General features: G+C 50.0%; 7 protein-coding genes across 7 annotated transcripts; 5 read left to right on the top strand and 2 right to left on the bottom strand.

Annotated features, from left to right (window-relative positions):
- Positions 1-217: 217 nt before the first annotated feature.
- Positions 218-2,622, top strand: F5B22DRAFT_604908 (inosine-5'-monophosphate dehydrogenase IMD4). The gene is made up of 2 exons (XM_047974818.1): positions 218-931; positions 1,147-2,622. The coding sequence occupies exons 1-2, from the start codon at positions 436-438 to the stop codon at positions 2,283-2,285; spliced, it is 1,635 nt and encodes a 544-aa protein (XP_047831221.1). The 5' UTR covers positions 218-435; the 3' UTR covers positions 2,286-2,622.
- Positions 2,623-5,333, bottom strand: F5B22DRAFT_604904 (major facilitator superfamily transporter). The gene is made up of 3 exons (XM_047974817.1): positions 5,073-5,333; positions 4,274-4,582; positions 2,623-4,221 (listed from the first exon to the last, which is right to left on the bottom strand). Exons 1-3 carry the CDS (start codon positions 5,131-5,133, stop codon positions 2,894-2,896), a joined length of 1,698 nt encoding a protein of 565 aa, XP_047831220.1. The 5' UTR covers positions 5,134-5,333; the 3' UTR covers positions 2,623-2,893.
- Positions 5,334-7,035: 1,702 nt separating this feature from the next.
- Positions 7,036-10,267, top strand: F5B22DRAFT_128181 (uncharacterized protein). Its single transcript, XM_047968935.1, has 4 exons — positions 7,036-7,698; positions 7,750-9,125; positions 9,195-9,760; positions 9,825-10,267. The coding sequence occupies exons 1-4, from the start codon at positions 7,354-7,356 to the stop codon at positions 9,935-9,937; spliced, it is 2,400 nt and encodes a 799-aa protein (XP_047831219.1). The 5' UTR covers positions 7,036-7,353; the 3' UTR covers positions 9,938-10,267.
- A 3,512-nt stretch (positions 10,268-13,779) lies between these two features.
- Positions 13,780-14,988, top strand: F5B22DRAFT_604880 (uncharacterized protein; the record flags this gene model as incomplete). Its single annotated transcript, XM_047974816.1, has 1 exon — positions 13,780-14,988. A coding segment is annotated over exon 1 (257 nt), but the record flags the coding sequence as incomplete, so codon positions are not given.
- A 1,802-nt stretch (positions 14,989-16,790) lies between these two features.
- F5B22DRAFT_646102 (gpr fun34 family protein) lies at positions 16,791-17,847 on the top strand (the record flags this gene model as incomplete). Its single annotated transcript, XM_047978685.1, has 3 exons — positions 16,791-17,179; positions 17,294-17,683; positions 17,757-17,847. 3 exons carry the CDS (start codon positions 16,791-16,793, stop codon positions 17,845-17,847), a joined length of 870 nt encoding a protein of 289 aa, XP_047831217.1.
- Positions 17,848-19,569: 1,722 nt separating this feature from the next.
- F5B22DRAFT_604874 (uncharacterized protein) lies at positions 19,570-24,094 on the top strand. Its single transcript, XM_047974815.1, has one exon. The coding sequence runs from the start codon at positions 19,947-19,949 to the stop codon at positions 23,853-23,855; it is 3,909 nt and encodes a 1,302-aa protein (XP_047831216.1). The 5' UTR covers positions 19,570-19,946; the 3' UTR covers positions 23,856-24,094.
- A 1,110-nt stretch (positions 24,095-25,204) lies between these two features.
- F5B22DRAFT_636045 (DnaJ domain-containing protein) lies at positions 25,205-26,930 on the bottom strand (the record flags this gene model as incomplete). The annotated part of the gene is made up of 3 exons (XM_047977233.1): positions 25,205-25,348; positions 25,464-26,725; positions 26,825-26,930. 3 exons carry the CDS (start codon positions 26,928-26,930, stop codon positions 25,205-25,207), a joined length of 1,512 nt encoding a protein of 503 aa, XP_047831215.1.
- Between the last annotated feature and the right edge of the window lie 144 nt (positions 26,931-27,074).

Genomic DNA, 27,074 nt, shown 5'->3' with positions numbered 1-27,074 from the left:
TCACTTAATTTGTGCCAGGTACAACTACCTAGGTACCTATAGGTACTTACTATGTAAGTAGGTAGCGGCCATCTACGGCGACCTTAGGTTCGGATTCACTGGCAGCATTATCGATAAGACAAATTTTCCCACCTAGGCGAGTTGGTACAGAAAACCCGGGATCGGCCAATCAACTGGCCACCGTCCCGCTGTGTGCAGGTGCTAGCCCCAGCCTGTGGCCCCGCCCCGCGTGCTTCGATATTTTAAAAATTTGGTGCACCTGCGCCAAGTCTATCTTTCTTCTCTTTTTTCTCTTGGGAAGAAGATCACTCTCAATCGCGCCGACCTGGTCAATCAATTCGATTTCCACCTTGTCGTCCGTCTTCGACCTCGCTGCTCATCAAGCTTCTATCTACCGTGTGTTTCTTCTTGATTATCTCGAATCAACTACACACGATGCCTGCCACCAACGGCCAAGCACCTGTCGTCAACGGCAAGTCTAACTTCCTTGACCACACCAAGGCTGTGGAGCTCCTCAAGGAGTACGAGTCCTACGATGGCCTCTCTCTCCATGAGTTAATGGACACCAAGACCCGTGGCGGCTTGACGTACAATGACTTCCTCGTCTTGCCGGGCTATATTGGTTTCCCAGCCTCGGAGGTTTCTCTCGATTCCCCAATCACGAGGAATATTACCTTGAAAACCCCATTCGTTTCGTCTCCTATGGACACTGTTACCGAGCACGAAATGGCTATTCACATGGCCCTACAGGGTGGGCTGGGTGTCATTCACCACAACTGTTCCCCTGACGCCCAGGCAGAGATGGTCAGGAAGGTCAAGAGGTACGAAAACGGCTTCATCAACGACCCCATTGTCATCAGCCAGGATACTACCGTTGGGGAGGCCAAGGCCTTGAAGGAGAAGTGGGGATTTGGTGGTTTCCCTGTTACAGGTTAGTCATTCCTCTATCATATGCTCTCTTATTTCCATAATGTCGCCGCCGGCGTCCTGCATCTTATGATTACAACCCAAACTCAATAACTTTCGTTCCACCGTAAAGACAGAAATGTCATGGGGAGAAAATTTATGCTCTTTATGATGATGCCAAATAAGCCAACTTGAGCACTGCGTATGTTGCTAGGAATTCATCGCTAACTAGCTTTATAGCCACTGGAAAGCTTGGCTCTAAGCTTCTCGGTATCGTCACTAACCGCGACCTACAATTCGAAGAAGACATGAGTCTGTCGATTGAGAAAGTAATGGTCACGGACCTCATTACTGCCCAATCCGGCGTTACCCTCCTCGAAGCAAACAAAATTCTAGCCCAGTCGAAGAAGGGCAAGCTGCCCATTGTTGACAAGGACTTCAACCTCGAGTCCATGATCTCCCGCTCCGATCTGACCAAGAACCTTCACTTTCCTCTGGCCTCCAAGCTCCCTGATTCTAAACAGCTCATCTGTGCCGCTTCTATTGGAACCCGGCCCGAAGACAAGATACGTCTCAAGAAGCTCATAGATGCCGGCCTGGATGTTGTTATACTCGACAGCAGCCAAGGAAACAGCATGTATCAGGTTGAAATGATTAAGTGGGTGAAACAAGAATACCCCAAGCTTGATGTTATCGGCGGAAACGTCGTTACCCGTGAGCAGGCTGCCAACTTGATTGCTGCTGGCGTCGATGGTCTACGAATTGGTATGGGTAGCGGAAGCGCCTGTATCACCCAAGAAGTTATGGCTGTTGGTCGACCCCAAGCTGCTGCCGTTTACTCTGTATCTGCCTTTGCTGCTCGCTTTGGCATACCTACCATCGCTGACGGAGGTGTGCAAAATGTTGGTCACATCGTAAAAGGTCTGGCCCTTGGTGCCTCCACCGTCATGATGGGCGGCTTGCTTGCTGGTACGACCGAGTCACCCGGCACTTCATTTGTGTCCCGAGAAGGTAAGCTTGTTAAAGCCTACCGTGGTATGGGCAGCATCGACGCCATGCAGGACAGGAAAGCAGCTGCTGGAAATAAAAACCATCAGGCTAGCAATGCCGGTACTGCTCGGTACTTTAGCGAGGGAGACAGCGTCCTTGTGGCCCAAGGCGTGTCTGGTGCTGTCGCGCACCGTGGTTCTATCAACAGCTTTATTCCCTACTTAGCTGCTGGTGTCAAGCATTCCATGCAAGACTGTGGCCAAAAGAGTTTGGTCGAGTTGCATGAACATGCTGCCGACGGTAGCCTGCGGTTCGAGATTCGAACTGCCAGCGCTCAGCTCGAGGGCAACGTCAACATGGAGAGTTATGAGAAGAAGCTCTACGCTTAAAGTGCTACTCGTGTATCAGAAATGCGTGCACGGGGTTTTTCAATCCTTAAGAGACTTCACGCGAGTGAAATGTCTTCGATGGCCTCAATACCGGTCGGCTACACTTCGCTAGCTATAATAGGTACTTTTGCATGAATGATTGATGGCCAATGATGGGGTAATGAACATATCGCACACGGTAAAAGGCGTTTAGGTCGGGGATGGGTTACTGGATTCGAGCGAGGGTATGGGGCAAAAGTTACGTCCGTTTGCAAGTTGATAAGCCACGCTTAAGTCACATGAAATCTGTCGGCATATTACGAAGAATGTCAAACGGTTTCCAATTCAAAGGCCTTCAATTAATTATACTTGATGAATTTTTGATTTAGTAGTTACCCAGATGTCTAAGCAATGGTATTAAGGTGAACATTATGAGCCTGGTTCATAGCCCAGGCTGACCTTTGGAAAAGAACTCCAAAGATAAAACAGCAAGTTGCTTTTGTAGTCCGTAACGCCGTAACAATGACGCGATATGCAGACTCCAGACCGTAATCAGCTTTTCTCCACGCGTCGATAATTCGTAAGCACATCACCTCATCCGTAACCAATGAACAAATGTATCTATCCATTTACCGCACTGTTCCATAGGAGGTACGTCGTGTATCCTCGGTTCCTTTCTTCAATAAGCCTTGTTGCTCGCAACCGCTTCCTCTGCGCGACGCAGTGATAAGATCATCAGATATATCATCATCGTCGTCAAACACAACGGCTTCTTCCGCGTCGGTGCTCTCAGCATCACTCGAATCTGAACTACCCGCGGTTGGGCCGTCGCCTTCCACAATCATCCACACGGGTAGCGAGCCCACGGCCGCGATAAACCCGAGGATCCACCAGGGCGCTCCGATCATGTTATTCTTGACGCCCCAGGTGAAAGCGAGGCCCGCGAGCGCGGGGCCGCTGGCACGACCTAGCGCGCTGAAGGTGGTGGCGAAGCCGTTCAGCGTGCCGAGGATGCTGAGGCTTGCGGCGCTGTTGGTCAGCAGGATCGTCGAACATGGGAAGCCGATGATGACGGCGAAGGCCTTGCAGATCATCAGCACGAGGAGCGCGGCGTAGCGAGTGGTTACGTCGTCGATGAGCACGGTGAAAGGGAGGAGGAAGTATATCACTGGAAACACAAGGACGCAGACACGGAAGCACTGCAGGACCCCGAAGCGCGCGCATAACGGCGGGAAGAGCACGAACTGGATCACGCCGGACGTGATCCCGTACAGCGTGAAGATGGTGCCGATGCGGCCTGAGTTCAGCCCGAAGCCGCCGGAGAAGAAGAATGGGAGCGATGTGTTGCCGGCGTTGTGCTCTTGCGGCGGGTAGTTGAGGAATACGGGGAGGACTTGGTCGAAGGCCACGGAGTGCAGCGCGAGAAACGTGTATCCGACGAGATTGATCACTGTCTGGCGGGTGAACACGGAGGACATGCTCGGGGTAACAGGTTTCTCGCGGCGATCAAGCCTGGCGGGCCGCGAGGAGGTCCCGTCAGTCTGTAACAGCGGTGCCGAGGCCTCGGCGTCTTGGATGGAATACCGTCTGAGCTTCTGCTGGCGGCGGAAAGGATGGTCCTTGAAGGCCTCCGTGATGCGCTGGCCTAGGATGAGGCCCCAGTCTCGGGAATGCTGCTTGCTGTGCAGGGTCTCTTTGAGGAAAAGCATGGCTGTCGAGAGGGAGACGAGGAAAACGACGGCGCCTATGATGTTAGGTAAGGCGAAGGGATATTTGTTGAAGAAATAGCTGTTGCCGAAGAGGCCGGGGAACTGTTCCGCGGGCTTCGCGAAGAGGCCGCCGAATGCTGGGCCGAATACCGATCCGACGCTCCAGACTAAAGGCATGACGGAAAATGCTTTGGGTTGGAGCTCCCTCTCCTGCACCATCTCGGCGACCATCGTTCTTATAATACCAACTGTGAACCGTTAGAAGACGATTTCCAGCACACTTTTGAACAGGCAACGCACCGTTTCCATTACACGCGCCCTGAAGGCCACGGATGATGATAGCCATCTTGAGACTCGTAGACACACCCCATGCCAAGAAGAAGCACATGGTGCAGAATAGACCGGTCATGATGATCGGTTTCCTGCCGAACTTATCGGACGCTCGTCCCCACGGTACCGCCGTGAGGCTCTGTGCGACGGAGAAGACGGCACTGGTGGCGCCAGCCCATTTCGCAACGTCCTTTTTCTCGACCCCGAAACTGGCTATCATTTCCGGCAGGTATGGATACACGGAGGTCATGGCCAAGGGCTCGGCGAACCGGGCAACGGCTGCGGAGATACGTTAGCCCATCAATGTCCGGAGTGGAAGGGAGGTACCTAGATCGAGCCACCGGTGGTTTATGGTTGGGTATCCTAGCCGCTGTTTGGCTTCTATTATTCTTGCCCGATTTTTGTCTGATTGCCCTTTTCCGCTATGAGAGTCCCTGCTTGAAGATTGGTAAGACGACTTCGACACCAAGATCAACAAGTCACGGAACACAAGCAACGGAACTCTGAACCGAGGGAAGGTGAAGTAGTCTCATTCTTTTCTTCCCATTCCGTCTTCTTTATTTATAATAGGGAGGATGCACGCCTATGACTTGAAAACCAATCCCACCAACACCAGGATTCCTTCACCATGACCAGGTTTAGATCTGTGACACTAGTCATCTTGGTCGTCCAGAAGCCCTCTTTCCATAGTAATTCGATTTTCTTGAGGGTCGTAAAGCCAGCTATCTGTGCAGAAACGTGGTAGACAATGGAAGCCGGCTATGCTTACCCAGGATAGCCAGCTGCTGAGCCGGTAGCTTTGGCTTTGGGCGCTGGGCGTTGTTTGCCATGATGTCTCAGGTGCCCGGAATTAGCTGACGATGATATCGTTGACGCAACGGCAGGTTCCCGGGGAGGGAAGAGAGGCGAAGGTGAATCACCGTTAAATAACGGGATGGCAAAGTTATATAAACGCAGAAAGAGAACTTTTCTTTCTTTTCTTGCACAACAGCAACACCTTTAGTAAACAAGACAATGTTTCTCCCTCCCCACTCCACCCACATCACATACATACAGACCTACCTACTTACATATAAGTGCATACCAACCCACATCCGAACTAACACGGTACCCATCGTATCTCGCTCTACTGTACTTGCGCATACATACATGGATTTACATGTAGTTGGCTTCTCTTGCTCTGTACAAGCTAAACCGAGTAGAGCCTAGATCGTGCGCATGAAGGCACGAGGCTCTCCGTTTCGGCCCATACAGAATGCTTTGATTTGTTGCTCTTACCAATCTTTGTCGCCCCAGGTCGGGACCCCCGTTGCAGTGCAGGCGCCCCGCGATGTGGATCCCCAGGCGGCAAATTTTCACGACTTTGCCTCAAAAGTGTAGGGAACTCTGTATCAATACGTGTATGTAAGTCAGTACATAGTATGTTTAGTGTTCTTTGCCTATTAGGTCATTTTCGGCGAGCTGTCGAAATAGCAAGTACATGTATGTAGTAGAATAAAGTGGATGGTAGCCGTGTTATTATCGACGCTCTGTCTATCGATTCGTTCGGCTCGGCTCGGCTCACGATAGCCGGTGGTCAATGATCACGAACCTATCCTCAGTAAGAACTCAACTACCCACGCCTATCTAGGCATGATCTTCCCGCTCGCTCAACAGGTGCCTGCAGCCACCGGGCTCATCTGCGCGGCTTTGTCATACCACACCTCTGCACACCCCTTCTGCGGTTTCAGCAACCAGACCAGGGAGGCACATCATCTGGCGGGCGAGGCCCTGGAAGGATTTCGTCAGTGTCCGTTGTCGGAGATGTTTGGTTGGTTGGGAGGACCGGTACGACGCATCCCAGCCGTGTTTCTCTTTCAGTGACAGGCCGACAGCCCATAACATTACCCTGATATCACCTACTTACAGATTACCTGCCGTACATGAGATTGGTCACAGGGTCGGGTAGATACAGCTGCAGTAGCATTCATGCAGAGCGCACTACCGTACCTCTTTACCAGGCACATTCACTGTAGCAGTACTACGAAGTATGTCGCTAGGTACTTACGCAGCTGAACCAGGCTACACAGATCTAAGGATGAAGATTCGGGTATGATAGATGTAGGTACTTACACATAAGTACCTAACCTAGGTACATAGGTTGTTATCCATCAGACCCCGGCTGTTGCACTGGTCGTGCAGAGCCGTGGTAGGAAGATGCATAATACCGTACCTATACTTACCTAGGACTCCAAGCTGCTTCAGATGACTCTGATGACTCCCCTTGCCTGCTCGCCTGCCTAGTTGCCTGAAGGTGGCTCGAAGGTGGTATTCTGGCGGTAGGTATCCATCCACCCCTCCTCCATGAACACCGGCCCCACCGAGTGAGTCTCGCCTGGGCTGCCTGCATCTGTATCCGTCCCCGACCTCCCATGTTATAATAATGTTATGTCCATGCAGTACTCGTAATTCTGGTCTACTCCTACATTGCGTGCCAGAATTCTCCAAGCAGACAGCTTCATCATCATCTTTACTAGGGACATGGCGGCTTATGCCGAAGATGCTCACTACTGTGGTTCACTCCATAGCACTTAGTACTTCAGACCAGTAGCTTTCAATGCACTTTGTACATGCATCCCGCTTTCATTGGGCATGCCAGGCGCTAGGGCAGGTATGAAAACTACTTATCATTCCCTCTGCCTCACTCATCTGTAATTCTCCGCATCAATGCAGATATGCATAAGTCACCTATGCTATGTGAAGTTCCATGTCTATCTTGAACTCTCGGTCTATATCGGGGTTAAGTGGGGCGAACCGGCTGCCTAGAAAGGGAATACTCCGCGAGCCGTCCCCGTACTTCGGAAATAGGCGGGAATAGGCGGGATGCTAGCCACAATGACGTGCGAAGATAACAAGGTGGCGCACCTCTCAGCTTCGACCAACTCGCCAACCAATCGGTACGTACCTACAGGTACCGAGGTATTGTAGCCTGCCTATCTCCTACCGACAACAACACAGCACCGTATCTTTGAACGTACACATATCATGCCATCTCCCATGGTTCCTTTGTGATGGGCGACAAAATTACAATGGCCAGCGAGCGAACGCCGTTGATTACCACGGTCGTGGTTGGCACTCCGCGTCAGCGCTATCCGCATCAGACGCTGCGCCGTTTCTGTACCATCGCCCTGGGCTCATCCTTGGTCGCCTTGTTGATTACCTTTCTTGTCACCGTAGTCAGTGCACCGTCCTCTAGCCACCATCACCCATGGCCGGGGCATGGGCACAAGCACAAGCATCTTCCTTATGAGAAGCTTCAAGCCATACTGTTAGAAACCCCAAGTGCCGACCGCGCCTCGGAATGGAGCAAGTACTATACATCTGGCGCACATTTGGCCGGTCAAAACCTCTCACAGGTAATTTGATATCGTCGAGGAGAGGAGTTGGACAACGACTAACCCTTGCAGGCTGAATGGACTAGAGACCGTTGGGAGCAATGGGGTGTGAAGTCTGAGATCGTTGCCTATGACACCTACATCAACTACCCCTTAGATCATCGGCTGGCCATGCTTGAGAAGCAAACTGCTAGCAACGATCATAAATCAGACGCCTGGGAGGTGAAGTTTGAGGCTACTCTAACTGAAGATGCCCTGGAGGACGACCCTACTACCCAGCTGAAGAACAGCATCCCTACCTTCCATGGCTATTCCGCCAGTGGCAACGTTACTGGCTCATTCGTATATGTGAATTATGGTACTTACTGGGATTTCGAGGATCTTCTGCGTGCCAATGTCAGCCTAGAAGGCAAGATCGCCATTGCCCGATATGGAGGAATCTTTCGCGGTCTGAAGTTGAAGAGAGCCGAAGAATTAGGCATGATTGGCTGCGTCTTGTATAGCGACCCTGGCGACGATGGTGATATAACGGAAGAGAAGGGACACAAGACTTATCCCGACGGCCCTGCCCGTAATCCCAGTAGTGTGCAGCGCGGCAGCGTGCAATACCTGAGTATAGGGCCGGGTGACCCGACGACACCTGGCTACCCCAGCAAGCCTGGTGCGCCCCGTCAGCCGGTTGACGGTGTGCTCACTAGTATCCCTTCGTTACCAATTTCCTATGCAGAGGCCTTGCCTATCCTGAAGGCGCTAAACGGACACGGCCCGCAAGCCAAAAACCTCAATGAATACTGGACTAGGAATACCGGTCTCGGGTATAAGGGTATCGATTACAACATCGGCCCTTCGCCAGACAATCTGGTTCTAAACCTCGTCAATGAGCAGAACTATACCATCACCCCATTGTGGGACGTTATTGGTATCATCAATGGTACTATCCCAGACGAAGTTGTAGTCGTCGGGAATCATCGTGATGCCTGGATCATTGGGGGCGCGGGTGATCCGAACTCTGGCTCCGCAGTGCTTAACGAGGTGATCCGCAGTTTCGGTGAAGCGTTAGAGCAGGGCTGGAAGCCTTTGCGAACCATCGTCTTCGCCAGCTGGGACGGCGAGGAATATGGCCTTGTCGGATCGACGGAATGGGTGGAAGAATATCTTCCCTGGGTTTCGGCGGCCAATGTGGCTTACATCAACGTCGACGTTGGTGTTCGAAGTCCGACCTTCTCAGCGTCGGCCGCACCACTGCTACACAGTTTACTGTATGAGGTGACGGCTCTCGTCCCATCTCCTAATCAAACTATTGAAGGCCAGACTGTTCGAGATTTATGGAATGGACACATTAGTACTATGGGTAGTGGAAGCGATTTTACTGCTTTCCAGGACTATGCCGGCGTTCCTTCTCTGGATATGGGCTTTGGTGGTCCTGATGAGAAGGCGCCCGTCTACCAGTAAGCTCTCTTTCCTTTGATTTCTTTCCATTTAATTAGCGACATATAACTCATAATTTTCATTTCTAGTTACCACAGCAACTATGACAGTTATTGGTGGCAGAGCGTGTATGGAGATCCTGGTTTCCTTTATCATAAGGCAATGGCCCAAGTACTTGGGCTCACAGTTGCCAAACTCGCTGACACGCCACTTCTTGCACTAAACGCCACCGCATATGCTGTTGCACTCGACGAATACGTGGAGAAAATCGAGTCAAAGCTTACAAGCTCAGATACCAAGCCATCTACAGCAGCCGAAATTTTCGAGTTCAGGGCGCGAGGAGCCAAGAAGGAACTAGTGGGCGACCGAGACGCTTTCCAACGGTCTCTAAATCGGTTACATGAAACTATTGGCGAGATGAAGTCTGCAGCTGTGAAGCTCGATGAAAAGGCCTCGAAGCTAGCTAAACAAGCAGAGCAGCATATTCCTTGGTGGCATTGGGTCAAGAAACTCAAACTTTTTCATCACATTCGATCGGTGAACACGAAATACAAGAACATAGAGCGCGCTTTCTTGTATCCTGGGGGCCTAGATGGCCGTTCCTGGTTCAAGCACGTCGTATTTGCGCCAGGTATTTGGACTGGATATGCCGGAGGTATGAAATCCCGTCTCCTTATTTCCATCTAAATTCAACTGAGCTGGTACTAATATTATCACAGCTGTATTTCCTGGTCTTGTTGAGAGTATGGACAACAATGACTTTACAAATGCAATGAAATGGGTTGGAATCATTGACAGTTGCATTCAACGGGCAACGGAGACGATACATTAGAAAGAATAGACTATCTAGCAGGGAACTAGAGATCATGCAAGATGTTGTATAGCAGGCCTTGTACGCTTCTCGTCAATGATGTTATCATTTTTATACCCAGATATGATTGAGATATCAGCCTACAGTATGAAGATTGAAGCTAGCATCACTCCCATCGGATATGTCTGTCATATTCTTGACATATAGTTCCAATTGATAACCGTTTCAATCACCTACTAGGCACCAAGCCGACCACTATCTCAGATGGCGTCGAACCAGATGAGCTAAATGTAGGAAAGGTGTTCATGTTTCCAAATAGGCCATTTCCTGCACCGATATGCGTCTCCACTTCCCATAAAAGAGGAGGACCTCAACAGCCGAGTGTCTCGATCTGAGAACACCGTCATGATGATTCGGTCCCGTCACCTCATCAATGCCCTCGCGGCCGTGGTCGGCTGCTATCTCGGTACAACCTTCATGGGAGACGAGGTTAAGATTGAAGCACCTACCTCTGTCCTAATACATCTACAAGACCTCTCAACCTGCAACTCATGATGAAGAATACAAATTAACTACGTCGACGCACATCGACATCCTCTCAGAATTCATCGAAAAGACAATCGATTCGCAGATTCGCGAGGAAGGCCTTCGACACGCCCACTTAACGCCGACTGCAACTTATGAGTGGCTCTGGCTCTTGCTATGCCCAGGAAATATTATCTATACTCGATATGAGAACATTTGGACCGCATTCGTCGTCTCCCACATTTACAAGAGGGCTACGCCTAATGCTAATGGGATATTTAGCTACAGCCGTGGGTCCTAACAAGCATTACTTCTCATAACTGGCGTGTCCGGCCGGTGGATTCCCTTTACATGTTGTACAATGGAACCCAACGTGGCAATAAAAAAAAGATACTAACCTGGTGCCTTGATAGTTGATTGCTCGAACTACATGTACAGTGACGGGAAACTACGACGCAAGATGCACTCATTCGACATGAATCCATTCTCAGGCGAGGAAGCCATCCACAATATCCCCATCATCCCGGCTCGCTTCTCCACTAGAGAGGACCAGAACCAGTCACCTTCGGAACTTGACGCCGAACAGATCCGGCTCGGCAAGCTCGTCTGGGATTTCTACAAGGAGCCCAGCTACAAGTCACATGAAGGTTATCTCGCGAAGAGCCGTTCCGGACGCAGCGCGAATTACCACGCACCCGTCGGATGCATCAACGGAAGGGTGATAGTCGACGGCGAAGGCTTCGAGCGCCACTAGCACGCGTGCCCGCTCAACAACCGCCGCAGCTACGTCTGCGAGTCGGACGATTCGGACGGGCCGCTGTCGTCGCGCGTAGGAAAGCTCGACCAGCTCCCGTATTTCACGTCCAAATGTGGCTGCCACGCCTGCGACGGCAGCAAGCGCAGGGAGGAATGAAGCGAGTTCGCCTTGTTCTACGACCTGGACCCGAAGGCCGCCAAGGCGCCCGACAACGACCTGTACTACCACATCGTGTCCAAGGTCGTCGCGGGCTTCGTCCTAGCGAAACGCGCTCATTGGGAAATTCGCTAGCGCTAACGGACAGGTGTCGGCGTGGCCTAAGGACTTTGTCAAGAATAAGGGTCAGGGCCAGATTTTCTTGTTGCACGGCTCGCCGGGTGTTGGTAAGTAGACCCTTTTTTTTTAATAATCGCTGATTTTTTTTTTTTTTTTGTCAGTATACGAGCAATGTGTGAGTATATGATGGAGTAGCTAACACGTATGGCAATTAGGCAAGACTTACACTGCAGAGTGCGTAACCGAGCCCACGCATCGTCCGCTGCTGTCCTTTACCAGCAGTGATCTTAGCACGAACACGCATTAGGTGGAGTTCAGCCTCAACTACTTCTTCTCGCTGGGCGAGCGGTTCGGCGTCATCGTGCTGCTCGACGAGGCCGACGTGTACCTCGAACCGTGGCGCGATCGGGACATAGAGCGCAACGGCCTCGTGTCCGTGTTCTTGCGCGCTTTCGAGTACTACCGCGGCGTGTTCTTCCTGACGACAAACCGTGTCGAGACGTTCGACGCGGCCTTCACCTCGCTCATCCACGTAGCACTGCACTACCGCGAGCGCATCTGGATGAACAGCTTCGACCGCCTCGAGCGCGACGCCGGCGGCTGCGTCCACGTTACCGTGACGGCGCGGGAGTATGCTTGGCTAAGCGGTGACGCGTGTTCCTTGTGCTGGAACGGCCGCGAGATCCGCAATGCGCTGCAGACGGCTGTGGCACTCGCCGAGAGCGAAGCCTTGGATGACGCTGCTGACGTGGTCTTGGTCACGGACAAGCATCTCCGCAGCGTCGTGTGGATGATATTTATCGCTCGCGATATTGAGGGACGGGAGCAGTGTTCGTTACCTACACGGAATGATGGGACTAAATCGCGTATCTCTATTCAGATCAGCGAAGTTCAGGGAGTTTTGACCAGGGCTGTCGCTTCAACGACGTGTTACTTACACTTTCACATGTACTGCTCGTCGTTTTGTTGATAAAACCAGGCAATAAACGAATGCGAGGTAAACATACATTGTTACCCAGAATGTGGTTGGTCCCTTGCCATCATGAAGCGCTTGAACTAAAAGCACATATATCCCTACCTACGCTTTACGGAGAGCAGGCCTTGAGGACGGTATAAGGTATGAACCATGCATACCCATCTTCTTCCGTTAGACGAGTCCACCAGGAGTCAAAAAGCTCATTCGAATCGTAACGCCGCAATACTACAAAATAGACAATAGGTGTTAATTAGTCCGTTATCCTTTCCCCAGACGAAGGCCGTCGTGGAAACTTTCTCTGGAGATTGCAGTACCTTCCACATCAATGCTTCGAGCACGTGCGTAGTCACGCATGAACGGGTGAACGGATGGCTTACATGCCTACATATCACCTGTATGTAGAGTATACGTAAGGGAATCGTTCCACTACACGCCAGGATTGATCACTAGCTGGGGATGTTCGAGTGAGACGAGCAGCAAGTGGTCTATATGTTGTAGCGTAGAACAGAATCGCCAAGTTACGTTGCCATGGGTATTTCTTCGAAACGAGTATCAGCTCCCAAGACGTTGGAAGGTGTAGCTAAGAAGCACAGGATTGGAAGAGGCCTTGGACTCGCTAGGATAACATTACATACACTACTGTAGGTCTCACATAGTTGTGCCTGGGCGTGCTTTAATGTTGGTATCTTCATATGTTATGGTAGTATCATGTAGCACACTATTCTTTACCACCGTACTATATAGTATTGTTACTACGTATGAACACTGCATGATAGACCCTGCAGCTCAAATTCCTGTAATGTTGAGGCGTACTCAGATCTAAGAGAGCTCCCTCCCTCCCAAACCTATTGTAGTCTGAATCTGTTGGCCGTAGCATCTCAACGATCTCAGGTGAACTGCGTAGCATAGCCGAATAGTTGTCCGTGTTGCCGCATCTATTGATTATGATGAGAAGTTACAACAACCGATTCCGCTATCGGTCCAGCCTACCTTTACCGAACGAGTGTTGTGCGGACAGCTCGGCCTGTCGGTTTTGGTTGATGGTAGGCGAGCCATAATGAAGGTAGAAGAATGAAGAATGCCTGTAGTTGAGGCGCTCGGATGAAAGGGAACTACGCTGGTTTTCACTAAAATCAGAAGCCGTTGTGTTCTGCCGTGCTTCTATTCTAGAACGGTGGCGGCGCACTAGCCTAGCCCAACGCATAGCACAATCTTATGATGATGACTTCTCCATCCTCCTCGTGTGTGTATGTGTGCGTGTGTTGGCGCTGGCGGCTAGTCTAGGAGTTTCGTTCTTGGGGTTCTTGGAAAATACGGGGGACATGAGGAGAGGGGCAAGATGCGGGGAAGACAGGTCAATAATCCTGGGAACGACCTTGGCAACAATGTGCCTGTGCCGGATCTAATGCCTATTGTGGCAATAGTCTCCTGCCCACATCCTGCCCACATGGGGTGTAAAATGTCGTCAGTTGTGCCAAGCTAAGGCCACCATACACTGGGGAAAAGGGGGTAAGAGGCGCTCAAGGAACCCCGACCAGCCCGACCCCAACCAGCTCCAAGTCTGTCCAAGTCCTAGGTAGGCTGTAGGTTTCCAGGTACTGTCCAGGTCCATAAGTAGAACCGCACGTCTGACAATCTGGGCGATCCTTCACATACCTACACTAACCTAGAGCAGACCCAGAGCAGACCCAGAGTCTCTGCCCAGAGCTAATCCCATCAGCTGATCGACCTCGCTGACGGTAGTGATGGTGATGGTGATGATGCTGATGCTGATGTGCCGATATATCGAACGAAGTAGACTGCGCTACACTATTCTCAGTATAGTACCTTCACCTAGATTTTCAGTCAAGAGCCGAGAGCCGTGCGTTTGATGTGCAGTGTAGGTACATACATTATATGGACACTATTATTAGTTAGCTGTACTTACTCTACCCCAGATATATGCCTTCATCGCTTCGAGAGTGGATGGTGGAACCATAGTACAGTACTGAATATGTATGATCTAGACCCTAAAGTGAATGGCTCTCAGCCGATATTCTTCTTGGCTACATTGCATTTTAACAATTGCAGCACAGGCAGGCTGGGGCATTTGTATCGTTTGTCTCGTACACATGTATATGTATGTAGTTGAAACTGTCTATAGGGGTTGTGACTAGCTCTCCCAATTCATAGAAGTTATGATATTTCTACTATGTAATTCGTCAGTCGGTGGCTATTGGAAGTCGGCGATCTGCAGATCCGGTACTAGCAACTCGGCCGAGATAGTTGCCCGTAGGCTTTGCCATGATCTAACCCAGAGCCGCGGCTAAGTTCCGAACAACCTGTCGTGACGACCACGATTCTCATGATATACACATATATATCTGGGGAATTCGAGAAGTTGACTATGGGTAGTACATACGCTACCTAGAAGAGAATACAGATAATCACAGCCAGCAGTTTCTGATTAGTAGCATGACACCCTAATCAGCTAGTGTGATGAGGCGAAGTGTCTAGCTCGGCCTCTATTCGGCTACCTACATGATGGTGTATGTACGGTGGCTCATCTGTTAGTGTAGCTCTCTCGGCTCTCTCTCTTTTAGTATTGTCCCATTACCGACTGACCCAACTCCATACAAGTTAAGTAGCGCGCCATCGCCGTCATAACAACTACGACCAACTATTACGTACTGTAGCTTACTCGCTAGCGTTTCACCGAGGTTCAGATCCTCCCAACAAAAATCGCCTAAGTACTAGTAAATCAAACCGATCATCTGGGAAAGCCCACACTCACATATTGACTTACATAAAGGCCCTGCCAGATAGGAGTACTACCTATATTGTCTGACCACCCAGATGGCATCTTGGTTGCAAAGGATTCCACACAGCTACCTACGTATCTGCCCATAGTCTGTCAACTCCGTGTTGCATAGGTAGTCCAAATGTATATACAAATGGGTGTTATAAGTCGGTAGCACAACTAGCTTATCCCCGTACTCAAAAGACTCAGACAAGCTTTGTAAATACACTAAACACCACTACCGTAATATTAGTAGGTAGTGTAGTTGGCCACGCGCATGCTACACTAGGGCCCGCACTTCTACCAATGCTTCTCTAACGGGAAAATTTTACTAGTATCTGGACTTGCGCTTCTAGTGTGACTAACAATAAGTTAGGGTATCGGCGTGCGTCAGCAAGTGCGGAAATGAAAGTAATCAGCTTTTGTAATAGTGTGTCGTGGTATGTGCCAGCATCATAACGCGAGTACAGCACAGCCCTGTGTACTACCTACCTACCACTGTAGGTCTCGTAACACTACTGAATTCTGTCTCTGCTTGGTTTGATGTAGCCAAGCCGTTCTGCCATGCATGGTGGCTCTTGGTATGGCTTGACGAAGTGCGTACTGATGAAATGGCGGTCTTGGAGAGAGAGGGGGAAGTCTGGGGCAGATCTGGGGAGAAAAGCGAGTTAGGCAAGCAAGAGATGATGCATGGAGGAAAGGAGCCTGGACCCCAATGTACATGTAGGGTAAGGTCTCCCCACACTGGATTCACTTCCCTATTCTTCCGCTCGCTTTACCCCGAACATTGTGTAAACGACAACGCCAACCAACCACGTTGCTCATAATATTACTTGTAAGATGACTTGATGTAACCTCCACCCCGGCTCTTTGATTTGAATCGCTGGGGCTAGCCGGGGTTGATACTGCTGGAAGGATAAGCTAGGATTCCGGCTGCACGGGGAGCGAAAGGGGACAACAACACCAATGCTTCCCACCACCAACAGCAGAGGGAGAGTATGGGATCGTTCCCCTCTCAGGATTCCATGTACATGTAACCACCCTAGGACAAGATCTCCTAGGTATCACCTACGCTATGGGCACATATGTGTACCTCTAACCGCTTGCTTTTGATATTGTGTTGGAACAAGCAACAAAAAGGGAATAAGGCGGACAAATATGTAGTCTGTAGGTATTCGTACAAAGTAAGTAGGGTAATATGGGGTGCCGGTAGCTTACCTGCAACAGGAAACATCAAGATCACCCACATAGATTGAATCTAGTATAGATTGTATATAGCGTCACACTAAAGAGGAGGTAGGGACATGCTTCTCCGCCTCTGTATCCATTCCCCCTGTCGGGACACTTTCATAAATATCACAAATCCCACCTCCCCCCGTCTCACCCACGTCTTCCTCGACCGAGTTTCTCATTGTCTTATTTCTCCCGAGGGTTTGGGCTCGCTCTGTGATAAGTCGGTTCATACGCCTTGGTTAAGCTCAGCTAATTATACCAACGTATAACAATATATCGATTAGGATCCCATATCTCTTTGACCGTCCACATTATAAGGGAATAGAAGATGGCCTCTCCGGAATACCAGGCGGCCGCTCCTACCACCGAGAAGGAGATCGGTACAGCTCCCGGCGCCACCGGCGCCGAACATGTCAATGGCGCCAACCCAGCCGTGGCACGTTACGACTACGGCGGCAACCCTCTCTTCCACGCCCATACCAACAATGGTGAGCCCCGTTTCGCTGCCTTCGGTGGTGATATGCAGCCTGGCCTGTACCGGCCCACCACCCACAGAAAGTTCGCCAACCCGGCGCCTCTGGGTCTGTCCGCTTTCGCCCTCACTACTTTCGTCTTGTCGCTCGTGAACTTCAACACTCGTGGCATCGCCGAACCCAATATTGCGCTCTCGCTTGCATATGGCTACGGTGGTCTGGTCCAGCTCCTTGCTGGCATGTGGTAAGTGAACACCGAATTTCATTTCATGTTTGTCGGGCGGTGTCTGTCTCTTTTTCCTCGAAATAGCTATGATATATTTCACGGTGTCGCTAACCATGGTTGCTTGTCTCACAGGGAGATGGCTGTGGGCAATACTTTCGGTGCCACCGCTCTATCTTCATATGGTGGTTTCTGGATTTCCTACGCCATCGTCCTGACCCCGGGTTTCGCAGTCCTCGACGCTTACTCGTCCGCTACCGACACAGCATCGGTCCTCGGCTTCTTCCTGACCGGCTGGTTCATCTTCACCTTCATCTTGTTTCTCCTCACCCTGCGCTCGACTGTTATGTTCTGCTCGCTGTTCGCCAGCCTGGACCTGGCCTTCCTGTTCCTGGCTACGTCCGAGTTCGCTAAGAGCAACGGTAGCGGAGCTGCCTTGGGTCTTCAGAAGGCCGGTGGTTTCTTTGGCCTCCTCGCCGCCTTTTTGGCGTGGTACAATGCCTTTGCTGGTATTGCCGATACTAGGTAAGATTTAACAAACCCCGATGCTATCAACTCTATGTTGAGTGAAGGCATTGGCTAACAAACCCCTCAATAGCAACTCATTCTTCATCATTCCTGTCTTCCACTTCCCCTGGTCGGAGAAAGCCCGTGAGTCTCGCAGCAAGACCGAGCGCGAGACTGTTTAAGCACGTAGCGAGATGCCATGACACGAGGTATCCTGGCGCAGCCCGAGGGTATCCGTGTGTTGCCGCCACAGTACGATGAATATAACAACAGCCAATAAAGAATTGCAGTTAAAAAAAATAAACCAATTATACCCCCGTGTTATACACACTAATTCAACATGATTACGATATATAAGGCCTGCTAGGTTCTCCTTCCCCGAGGATGTGAGATGATGACGTTCTGATTTGAGTTTGGCGGAGTATGGGAGCAAGATGAGAGTTTTCGATGTACCTATGCGACCGGGAGCAAGGAGACGAATATCTGATTGATTAAGAGAGGATCGGGCTTTGTTGCTCTGGTCCCTGGAGTAGACTACTTACTGTCGATGGGAGAAACTCATGATACCACCGTTATAATACCAAATGATTTTCTACGGGGCCACGCTTTCTACAGTATATGCCTATTACATTGTTAAGTACGTTCCCCCAGCTCAATGTCGACGATATGACGATGCCAATGCAGAGCCAAGAGCAACTAATCGAGTCCATCGTAACCACTGATCTCAGGGCTGCAGCCACACGTGCAACCGTTTCTAAGCGGGCCCTACGTCTACTTTACTACATACATCCTTGTAGTTAAAAGCAAAGGGCCAAATTATTGCGGGTGTTTAGCTATCTGGTCGCACGGAATGAGTCCGCACCTGTACTCAAAGCCTGTAGTGTGAAGCCATTGTCCACAGATGACAAAATGAAAGAGTTGACTATGCTGATAATTGTACGAACTCCTCTATATCGTCTCACTTTTCTGTGTTTTTTTCCCTTTTTAATAACTCGAACAAGTTTGCTCTGAAGTCCTTCTGGAACTCGTCAAGCCTCCGCCATAGTAAGATTCTTAGTTAGATTAGGGTCTCAAATCATTGTATTTAATACAATACAAAACTTCATATTCTCGGATACGTTGGGATCGGTAAAGTACCATGAATTGAGTATTGCAGCCGTCTCCATCATTTCATGTCTGCTTACCTAGGTAAGGCAGTGCCTCGCGAGGAAGAGCGTTGCCTTCACAGGTACTAACTATTAGCGCCCGCGTTTTCTCAACTACCACTGCATTTCTAATTCTACCTCTAATTACCTATCCGACTTGTCGCAGTGTTGCTCCGGTCTCGAGGTTGTTATCCTCGTTGTTTTCTTTTTCTCTCATACTCTGATTCGAAATCAGATTCTCGGGTAGACCGTAATGGGCCTGGCAGGTGTGAAGTCTGAGTACAGAGCTAGAGATAGTTAAGCGAGTCCTCGGCCATTCGCTCGAGTGGCTGGCCATACATTAAGGGCTAATGATAGGATTTGGAATTGAAGCTATTTACAGTCAAATAATCTGCTAGAACCGTGAAAATGGTACAACTAGTTCGGTCTTTATTAGCTGTCCTGTTACGGGGACTTTCTCAGAGCATGCACCCGTAGCTGGGGTGATCTGCACGCTCGACCGTATGCGCGTATGACAAATGGCGCTACACGGGCTCACGAGAGGAGAGACTCATCCTCTTCGAGCTTATCGGCGCTTAGCACGTTAGACGTATCCATCTTGTTGACCTGAGCGCTGCTGGGTCAAAGATAGAAAGAAGCTGTAGGCAGAGGAACTGGCGTCTCAGCGTCTAAAGGCGGGTCTACAACCCCTGCGATGGGGTCGGCGCTTCCATCAATACATCATTGGCTGAAGTGACAGCACTTCTGCATACTTCTAAGCCTCAACTGAACTAAAGAGCCTGGTCGAAACAACCATAAAGAGTAGAAGAAGATGGGGCTCAACATCGCGTAGCTGCAGAGTAAACTAACTGCAGAGATGGCTCTTCAACAGAGTCTCTATAGGTTACACCAGAGATGGGACCGAGGCCCGTAACCAGCTCCTTTTGAGTTCGGTGAATAGGTGAGCTTGGTGATATCGTGCTATATAACCTCAGTGGTGTCTTCATGGCGTACAAAGGGTGTGGCCAACTCGATATAACTACTTCTAGTCCTCTCTCTAATAGATTCTGGCTCGAAGTCTCGATGATACGAGCTTCAGCAATAACATAAACGGACAATCTTTTTTTTTTTCAACCTCGACCTACTCTAATCTGACCATGGAATGGTTGGACGCCCAACAACACGCATCTGGATCAAACAACACTATCAAGACCAACTGCACAAGCACTAGAGGCCCCAAGGGGATGTGGCGTTCGGCATGGCTACATAAACGTACCCTGATTGCCCTTATATTCCTTTTGACCATTCTAGCAGTATCACTCCTGCTCCTATGGAGGTACGATATTTCAAATAATGGGATTCGGCTCGCACTGGGTTCGAACCACTATATCTGGACTTACGGTCCTACGGCAATCCTAACAATTATCGTTGGGATATGGAGGCAAATCGATTATCAATGCAAATCGGTTCAGCCTTGGCTATGTATGCAGGATCATGCATCGCCTGCCGAGAGTACCGTGCTTCTAGATTATATTTCGCCTATACAAATCACCAGCTTCTACAGAGCTGTTTCCCAACGCCACTGGCCTGTCGCATGCTCGGTCCTTGGGTTTGCCACCTTGAAGCTTACCGTCCTAGCTTCTACCTCCCTGCTATTTCCATCGGATACCCTGATGAACAAGACCTATGACTCTAGGATTGTGACATCTTTCAGTGCGTCGCGGTTCTGGGACACAATCCCCCCGCGAAACTGGACAGGCCCAGACAGATCTATTCCAGTTTATGGAGACATCCTGTCGCAGACACAGGGATTCGAGCACAACCCAGCTTATTCCAATGTATCTACAGATCCTGTCTATGCCTACTGGGGTCTAAGTCGTCCTGATTTCTCCTTCCCGCTAGGCACTGAAGATGGATTGGCGTTCCAAATCTTTAACGCGACTAACGACGATGGAAAATTAAGCAAGGTGTCGATGCCAGTTGACGCTTTCATCCCAAACGTCACTTGTGAGATCCCTCGATGGACAACCTTCCAGAATCCATCCGACTTTTCCATCCCTATTCAGCTGGAATTAGAGACTGCAACGTGCTCAGTCGGGCGCGGCAGGTTGGACTCCGCACACTTTGATGCTGTTGATGTTGTAGCAGCACCTGTGAACAATGACTATTGTTCAGAAGACTCTCTGCCCTATCCAGCCTCCTTCACCATTCAGCGAGTAAATTGTGAAGACCAGTCAACTTGGAATGGAACCACGGCGCTTGATCATACAACACAGCACGACTTCCGCTTTGCTGTGATAGCCGCAAATATCTCTGAAACCGTTGTTGAAGACCGTGTTGTAAATACAACGGTCACTCACGTCGTTGATAGAAGTCTCTCGCAAGCGGGTGTTGTCTTATGTAGCATTGACTACAACATCGTCAAAGCTAGGGCGGTGCAAAATTTGGAAGCTGGGACATTTTCTGTAATAGGAGACAACAAGGGCGTGCATGGCCGACATCTGCCCGAGCTTAGCAGGCTAGAGTTCTCGGAGCTGGTGTATGCCAGCCTATACTCCGCGGCTAACATATTTGTTCCTCCTGACCGCTTCGTCTTGCTGCTTCCACGACAAGACTCTGCGGCGTCTTGTCCACTTTTTTCCGTCATGGGGTCGCACTTAGACAAGTCCAAGAATTCGGAGGAATTTTTTGACTCGGCAACGTTGCAAAATGCCGCCCAAAATGCATTCAGCAATATTGCGGCACAAATGATACAGCAGTCGTTCACAGAAAAAACAGATATACCAGCTACCAGCGAAGGGGAATATCATGAGCCAAGACTACATGTAAACCAAGTCTCTTTATGGATACTGGTAGCTGGTCTTCTTGTTGTGGCTCTCGCCACCACGATGATTGTAGTAACAACAACTCGGCAGGTGATACCACAGGACCCTAGATCAACTGCTACGCATGCGAGTATTCTTGCGGCCAGTCCTTCATTGCAGGCTCTGTTATATGAAAGTGGAAGTCTGAGAACAAGTCAATTAAAGTCCCTACTTACGGGGTTTAACTTCCGGACGGTACTTGATAAACGCTTTCGAATCGTGGCGTCTCAACAAGATGCGGTCGACGATTCTCCATCACAACCTAAAAAGGCTAAGACTAGTATATGGTTACCGTTGTCGGCCAAATTACCTTTTGTTGCTCTCACGTTGTCTCTGCCGGTCTTAGCCATTGGGGCACTGGAAATTCTGTATCGCACTTCTATAGCTCACAAAGGGTTAGCCGACGCGCCGGTTGACTCCGATCTCACATCGTATGGAATTCGACTCTCGTCCTCCCTGGTGATCCTACTTATTGCCACATTATTCAACAGCCTTGACTTTACAATAGTCACTTTCGCTCCATATGGGACTCTTCGAAACGGCGCAGCTTCCGCCTCTAGAGGGATGTTAGCCAATCTACAAGGAACCACACCATTGCTCGCAATCTACCAATCAGTGAAACTTGGCCAGTTTGGAGTCACACTATCCACCCTCGCAACACTCATTGGCAGTCTGTTGACTGTTTTTGGCTCGGGTTTGTGGGTTTTGGATTACAGAGCTACTTTTGACAGCAGTTTCACGACTTCAGCGAGTAATACCTGGCAATTGACGTTTTCCGACGCCTTGACAGCAGTCAGCGGAGGTGCGCTGCTCCTAAACAATATCGAAAGAAACGTTGCTAGCTCGCCGTCCAATGTCTGGAATGACCTTGTGTTCCCACAACTTTCCGAGCTTACGTTATCTAAGGGCTCCTCAGATTTTAGACCAGACATATTCGACGCAGCGGCTTTGAACTACACCCTAACATTACCTGCGTTGCGTCCGGAGCTGGACTGCGATACTATCCCCAATCAGTTGATCAATGTGACAACTGATTACCGCCAATTAACGCTTATAGAAGCTCAATGGGATTTGCCTCCTGGGTGTTTGGGAGGCCCAGGTGGAAACCAAACGTACCTTAACGTCTCATATGCTACAAATAGTGCTCGATGGTTCGGAGACTTTCTGGACGCTCATATGGGTCCGTTTAGCGACTTCATCGACTCCCAGGAATTAGGGGAGGATGGAGTAGAACAGGCTGACAACCCTTTTGGCTGTCCATCGATCGTTGCCATCTTTGGTCACATCAACTCGAACCGTACCGCGCAGGATGATGTGACGATATTTGTGTGCAACCAGAAAATACAACAAGTTGATACGACAGTAACCTACGTTGGGCACCCTCGCGATGGGGATATCAATCTCTCCCAACCACCTGTCACTGACGAATCAACGGCAATATATCTAACCAACGGGACTGAGGGTGTCGATGCATTCAACTATCGAATACAGGACGATCTCAGAGAGGGTTTCGAAGCTTTCAACCAGGGCCCAGAAGAGAACTTTGATAAATTCTTCAACCGTCTCACTCACGGGCCAGATGGAATTACCCGCGAGCAGTTACTAGGGCGTGAAAACGCCCCGAGGTTACTCGAGGCTATCCAAGGGTTATACAACAAATACATGGTCCAGGTGATCAATCTCAACTTCCGCCAGCCGATTGAATCCTCAAAGTTGAGACGGGAGTCGAAGAGTAATATAATACCCGGCACAGTTACTCGTGAAATCGAACGGCTCGCAATCCACTTCCCATCTAAGCTTGCGCTTCAGATAACCTTAGGAATCATGGTTATACTGAGTGCAATAGCATTTCGTCTCGCCAACCTGCGCGGCATATTGCCAAGAAACCCGTGCTCTATTGCGAGTGTCATGGGTTTCTTCGCAGGAAGTCATTTATGCTCTTCCGGTGAAATATTACCAGAAGGAGCTGAGTGGATGAGTCTGGAAGAACTGAAAGAGTGTCTTGATGGGTATATGTTTAGCTTGGGGTGGTGGACGCCAAGGGAGAGGCCTATAGACTCGGGAACGGAAAGCGACACGGTGGACGCGGATCGAGCTGATATGAGCACAGGGGCTAGATTTGGTATCGACGTGGGGACTCCAATCGAACTCGGATATTGTGCCAAACGCGTGCGGAAAAGAGCATCAACAGATTCGGTATAAGTTGTTACACGCGCACACAGCTACGGGCCCATGCAGCGCAAACGCCCCCTAATTGAGAGGCCTTGCTTTAGTAAATAGACCATTAGACATAGACAGTCAAGACACGTAGTCCAATTGTATATAGAATCATAAGTCAAGCCACCAAGGCCAGGAAGGAATTAGATGGCCAAGGGCCTTGCAGCTCGGGTAGACTATTATATAATGAACATCTTCAATTCCACGCACAGTCATCTACCCATTTTGTAAAGTCGATGGAGACAATTTGATAAAACATATTAATATGAAGTTTACTGATAGAACAACCAAAGATGGTCAGTTCCACGCACGCCTCTAGACGACAACGCATCAAACCCCAAGATGTCATCGATGCCATAGTTCGTCAACAAGTTATAGAACCGAGCTACGAGCCATTTCATAGACAAGAGCGAGAATTGTAACATCGAGCCTCCGGAGAACCATTGACGGCAGCCCATGATACGAGATGCCGACCAACTTCCCACTTCCCTATTCGCAACGTGGGAGAGGTATGGATATCCAGATGGACTTTATCAATGGGCGTGTTATATAGCAGGCAATGACCGCTTGATATTTTCATCATTGACGATGTCAATGCCGGCGTAGCCAACCCTATGACACAATTATCACACATAGGGGTTCAACCAAAAGCCTCATGCTTATTCTCTTATACGTCGTTTCTTCACTTATGTCCACACATACCTTGACCAAGCGAGTGCGGCATCAAGGTGAGAATCAGAAGAATCATGCAGAGAGAAGAGAGAGAGATGTGATTAAATATACTCGCTTTTTGCAAAACTTCTGGCACGAAGCCCGCAAAATGCTATTCTTCCCTGTCCCCCTCACTATCTGTTTGCACCTGATGTATCTGTCTATTAAGTAAATATTCAAAGTAGGCATAAGAGGAGAAAAAAAGGCTTTGCAGGAACCCTTCTACGGTTCCAAAAGGCAAAAACCATTTGAAAAATGAAGTGGGCAAACTAATAATGTTGCTGTAAACTTGCGTCCCTAGCCCGGGCAATGCCGTCTACAACCTCGTCCCTTGTTACATCAGATGATAGGGGGAGCTTTTGTGCTTCTCCGTGAGACAACTGATCCACAGTTGCGGAGGCTTGGGTAAGCTACTACGTAGCATACCTTCACGACGTTAAACACCATCAATCAATCAATCAATCAACTGATCCACAGTTACGTCCCACCAACTGAAATATCCGGCGAGATGAGATGGGGAAGACTGATTTGAATAGGACATTCACCCACATACTAACGACAGCCCAGGGCCGTATGGCATTTGCACATGGTGACTACGGCTTGAAGTCTGCGACTCTAGACACTTAAGCTGTTGTCTCGGTGGCGGCTTTCTTTGCCTCCTTATCCTTGCCCTTCTTCTTAGAGTCCTTTTCTTTCTTCATGGCTGCCTCGGCAACGAGCTGCTCAAAAGCCATGTAATCGCCTTCCTCCTCGGGCGATCTCTTAGCCTATGGTACATCGTTAGTAACCGTTACATAGAATTGTCATTACAAAAGGGCAGAGAAGACGGGGGGGAGGGGGGTGGGGTAGATGTAGAAGTGATCTGGATCGGGTCCTTCCTACCTTGGAAAGAATTTCAGCGATAAGTACAAGTGCATGAGCTCGTTCTAAGCGCTTGTTCAGGGGCACCTTTTTATCGTAGAGCACGCTATCGCAGACCTCGCGCAAGACTCCCTGGATTTCATACTTGCTGCCGCGCCAAGCGGCATTGAGAATCTTGCCTGTGACCTTGCGCTCATATTCCATCTTTTTCTCGTCCGTCCAGTCCTCACCGCCGGCTTCTTCCATGCGAGCCATTTCCTCCATGGTCTGCTGGGCATCGATAGCCGAAGATATAGTGTTCCAGGTCTCCTTGAAGAACGTACCCTTATCCTTGACACGGCTGAAGAATCCGCTGATACCAAGGAACTTCTGGGACTTGATCAAGGCCGTGGCCTTCGAAAAGTACACGGCGCCGATGGCATGCAGGATGTCGAGACCGAAGCTCTCCATTTTAAGGTTCTCCACTTCGAGAGCCGTCTTCTCCTGGAAGGCCTTCGTAACATCGGCTCCCTTGTCCGTTTCAGTCCAGACAGATACCCGGTCGATCAGCTTCCGGGCCAGGGTATCGACACGCTCCTGGCGAACTCTTGCCCTTTCCGCCTCATATGCTGCGAGTTTCTCACGTTGTTCTTTGGTCAAGCCTCCTTTCTTTTTCTCTTTCTTCCGCAGCTCCTTTTCTTCTTCTGTCTGGCCCTCGACATGAGCCTCGTCGGACGGACGGTCCATGAGTGCAGGTCGGATGGGTATAGCGTGCCTGGAAGGAGTTGAGGTTCCAGAAGCATTGGGGGCGGGGGAGGGTTGCCTGGGCGGTACTTGGGCTCCATCTTGCCTTGTCGCAGTATCCTGAATCTCCCCAGCCTTGGACTCGACCCCAGCTGCGGCTGTGCCAGGTTTCTCAGGCTCATCCTCAACGACGACGGTGGGCGTGGGAGCCGTAGTAGAGCTAGTGCTGGGGTCGGCTGCAGCGGCGGAATCCTTGGTGCTCTCGTGTATGGCGTCTTTGGTGCCGGGGAACTCAGCATCATCTTGCTCTTCGGTCGTAATCTCCATGGCTGTGTTCAAATCTTTCATGAGGCTGATCTCTCCGATCCAATCAACAAAGGCCTCGCCACCGAAGATGCTGCTGAAGAATTCAGCGGGGTCGACGAAGCCCTCGCCAGGCTTCGCGCTCTCCTTTCCATATTTATCGTAGGCTGCTCGCAGTTCATTATCCGACAGGACTTGGTAGGCTTCGCCAATAGTCTGGAATTTCTCGTGCGCCGTGGGATCGTTGGGGTTCTTGTCTAAGCGAAAGGTCCGCAAGAGTTAGCTACCAGATCACAAGAAGCACATGGGCCTTTGAATGTTATTGTGTGGAGGACACAAGGCAACGCGGGGCGCACCTGGATGGTGAATAATGGCAAGCTTGCGATAGGCCTTTTTTATCTCAAGCTCGGTAGCAGTCGGCTGGACGCCCAAAGCATCGTAATAGGCGGTATCGACAACCATGCTTGTTAATTGTCTAGAATCCACCTGTGCTCGTACTTCGTATGTTCGACGCGGAGATTGCTATTTCTATAGGTCTGTGTTGACAGCAATGAGGGGCAGACGAGGATATATAGACAAGCTTGCGTGTGTCTGTTTTGTCGTTCT

The sequence above is a fragment of the Xylaria bambusicola genome (assembly GCF_022495145.1).
Source record: "Xylaria bambusicola strain CBS 139988 unplaced genomic scaffold F5B22scaffold_18, whole genome shotgun sequence".
NCBI classification, from domain to species: domain Eukaryota; kingdom Fungi; phylum Ascomycota; class Sordariomycetes; order Xylariales; family Xylariaceae; genus Xylaria; species Xylaria bambusicola.
Note: the sequence above shows the minus strand (reverse complement) of the source record. Positions and strands in the feature narration are given on the sequence as shown.